Consider the following 2,204-nt stretch of genomic DNA (forward strand, 5'->3'; position numbering starts at 1 on the left):
ATCTAACTTTCATATTCCCCCATAAAACATTAAAGAACAAACATGTCACACATGGGTCACTTTGCATGCATGAACCCTAGCTTAAAATATAGGTAGAAATGGAAAGAACATGTTACAAGGATCTCAAAAATACAAAAAAACATTAAAAACGGGGCTAGGAGTCACTTACTATTGAGCTTGAAAATATTGAAAACCCTAGCTATGGAGGGCTTGAGAATTTCAGCTGGTACAAGGGAGAAGATGGTTGATTTTTGCCTCCATTTTCCCTTTTTATTGATTTTATTACCAAATGACCAAAATTCCCCTCCTTACTAAACTGCCAAAATTTTCCATGCATGCCCATTTTTGTCCAAAACTTAGAAATTAGGCAAATTAATCTTTAAGACCTTCTGATTGATAATCTAAAGTAATTTCATGCAAATTTCTTCTAGAATCCAAGTTTTGAAATTTATTCAATTTGGTCCTTATTTTCCAATTGGACACTTTACTCATAGAATTTCTTCATGAAACTTTAACAAAAGCATATTTTCATATTCTAGGCCTCATAATAATCATAAAAAAATTATTTTAACATGAGATTTGTGGTCCCGAAACCACTATTCCGACTAGGGCCTATTTCGGGATTTAGATTTGAAGTGTAGGACTACACTATGTTAGTCTGACATGGAGGAGAAGAGGAATTTGGGTCCCGATTTGGTTCGTGAGATCGAGGACAAGGCGAAAATTTTCTTTGAGTGGTTGAAGGTTGCTTCAAATAGGCAGGAATCTTATGTTAACTTGAGATGTCGAGATATCGAGTATCAGGCTGCTGATAAGGTGTTTTTGAAGGTTTCACCTTGGAAGAAGGTTTGTGGTTCGAGTGGAAAGGTAAGCTCAATCCGAGGTTCATTGGCCCTTGCAAGGTTATTAAGTGGATTGGACTGGCTACTTATCGTCTTCCGTTGTCGCCTAAGCTTGAGCGCATTCATGATGTCTTCCATGTTTCTATGCTACAAAAATATAGATCGGATCCTTCCCATGTTGTTCATGTTAAGGAGATTAAGGTTCAATTGGACCTTTTGTATGAAGAGGAGCCGGTTTCGATCCTAGACTGTGAGGTTAAGGTGCTACGCAATAAGATGGTTCCATTGGTGAAAGTTTTGTGGCGCAACCACAAGACTGAGGAAACCATTTGGGAGTCAGAAGATATCACGAGGTGTCAATATTCGTATTTGTTCGATTTAGGTAAATTTCTAGGATGAAGTTTCTTTTAAGAGGGGGAGAGTTGTAAGGCCTTGAAAACAGGTTTAGCAGATTCGAGTAAGTTTACTGGGTTCCGAATGAAAATTAAGAATTAATCGAATTAATTAGTGATTTATATTATTAATTAGTTAGCTTAATTTCATCTTAAAAATTGACAAATGATATTCTAAAAAATAAAAAAAATTAGAAATTTAATTTTATGGTTTTAAATAATTTTTGGGTAAAAATAAATATTTTGGGTTACATTGGAATTTAAAAATAATTTAAAATGGGGGTTTAATTGGGTGATTTAAAATATTGATTAAATGAGAGTAATTTGAAAAACAAAGGAAATGTGTAAGAGGTTTTATAGAAAATAAACTATTTTTGAAATTTTGGAGGGAAAGGAGGAAATTGTAAAATAAAGGAAAAGGGGGAGTGGCCTAATGGCAAATTCCCCAAATTTTGAAAATTAGGTAAGGGTTTTCAGTTTTAAAAACTCTACAACTACCTCACTTTTCACTCATTTTTCACCTGAATTGAGAGTTTTTTCTCTCATTTTTTTGTTTTTTTTTTCATAAACCAAATATCAAGAGAATAAATTTAAACATTTTCTCTCCCTAAATTCTTTCTAAATTCTCTCGAAATAATTTTCAAAGCTGGGCAAAAAGTCATCCGAATTTCTTTAAGCATTTTTTTTCAAACTTCCAAATCAATGATTTGAGTTCAGTTGAAGGTAATCCTCATCTCTAAACTTGTTTTTAAGTTGATTTCAATCATTATTTGTTAATTAAAGTGGTTATAATGGATTTTCAACTTTAATTTCTTCTTTCTTGAACTTGAGGATGAACAATGGTGGATCTTTAATTTTTAGTTGGAATCCAAATATTAATGGATGTCTATGCTCAAAACAAGTCTAATAAAAGGTTTTTTTATTATCTTAAACCAAAAGATCAAACACGTTTTATGGATCAATTTTGAGA

The 2,204-nt window shown here is 32.6% G+C and overlaps 1 protein-coding gene across 1 annotated transcript; it reads left to right on the forward strand.

The window, feature by feature from the left end:
- The first annotated feature begins 663 nt into the window (after positions 1 to 663).
- On the forward strand, positions 664 to 1,241 carry LOC107917404 (uncharacterized). The gene is made up of 2 exons (XM_016846758.1): positions 664 to 902; positions 1,004 to 1,241. Exons 1-2 carry the CDS (start codon positions 664 to 666, stop codon positions 1,239 to 1,241), a joined length of 477 nt encoding a protein of 158 aa, XP_016702247.1.
- The last annotated feature ends 963 nt before the right edge of the window (positions 1,242 to 2,204 follow it).

This window comes from Gossypium hirsutum, chromosome A01, assembly GCF_007990345.1.
Source record: "Gossypium hirsutum isolate 1008001.06 chromosome A01, Gossypium_hirsutum_v2.1, whole genome shotgun sequence".
Classification (NCBI taxonomy): Eukaryota; Viridiplantae; Streptophyta; class Magnoliopsida; order Malvales; family Malvaceae; genus Gossypium; species Gossypium hirsutum.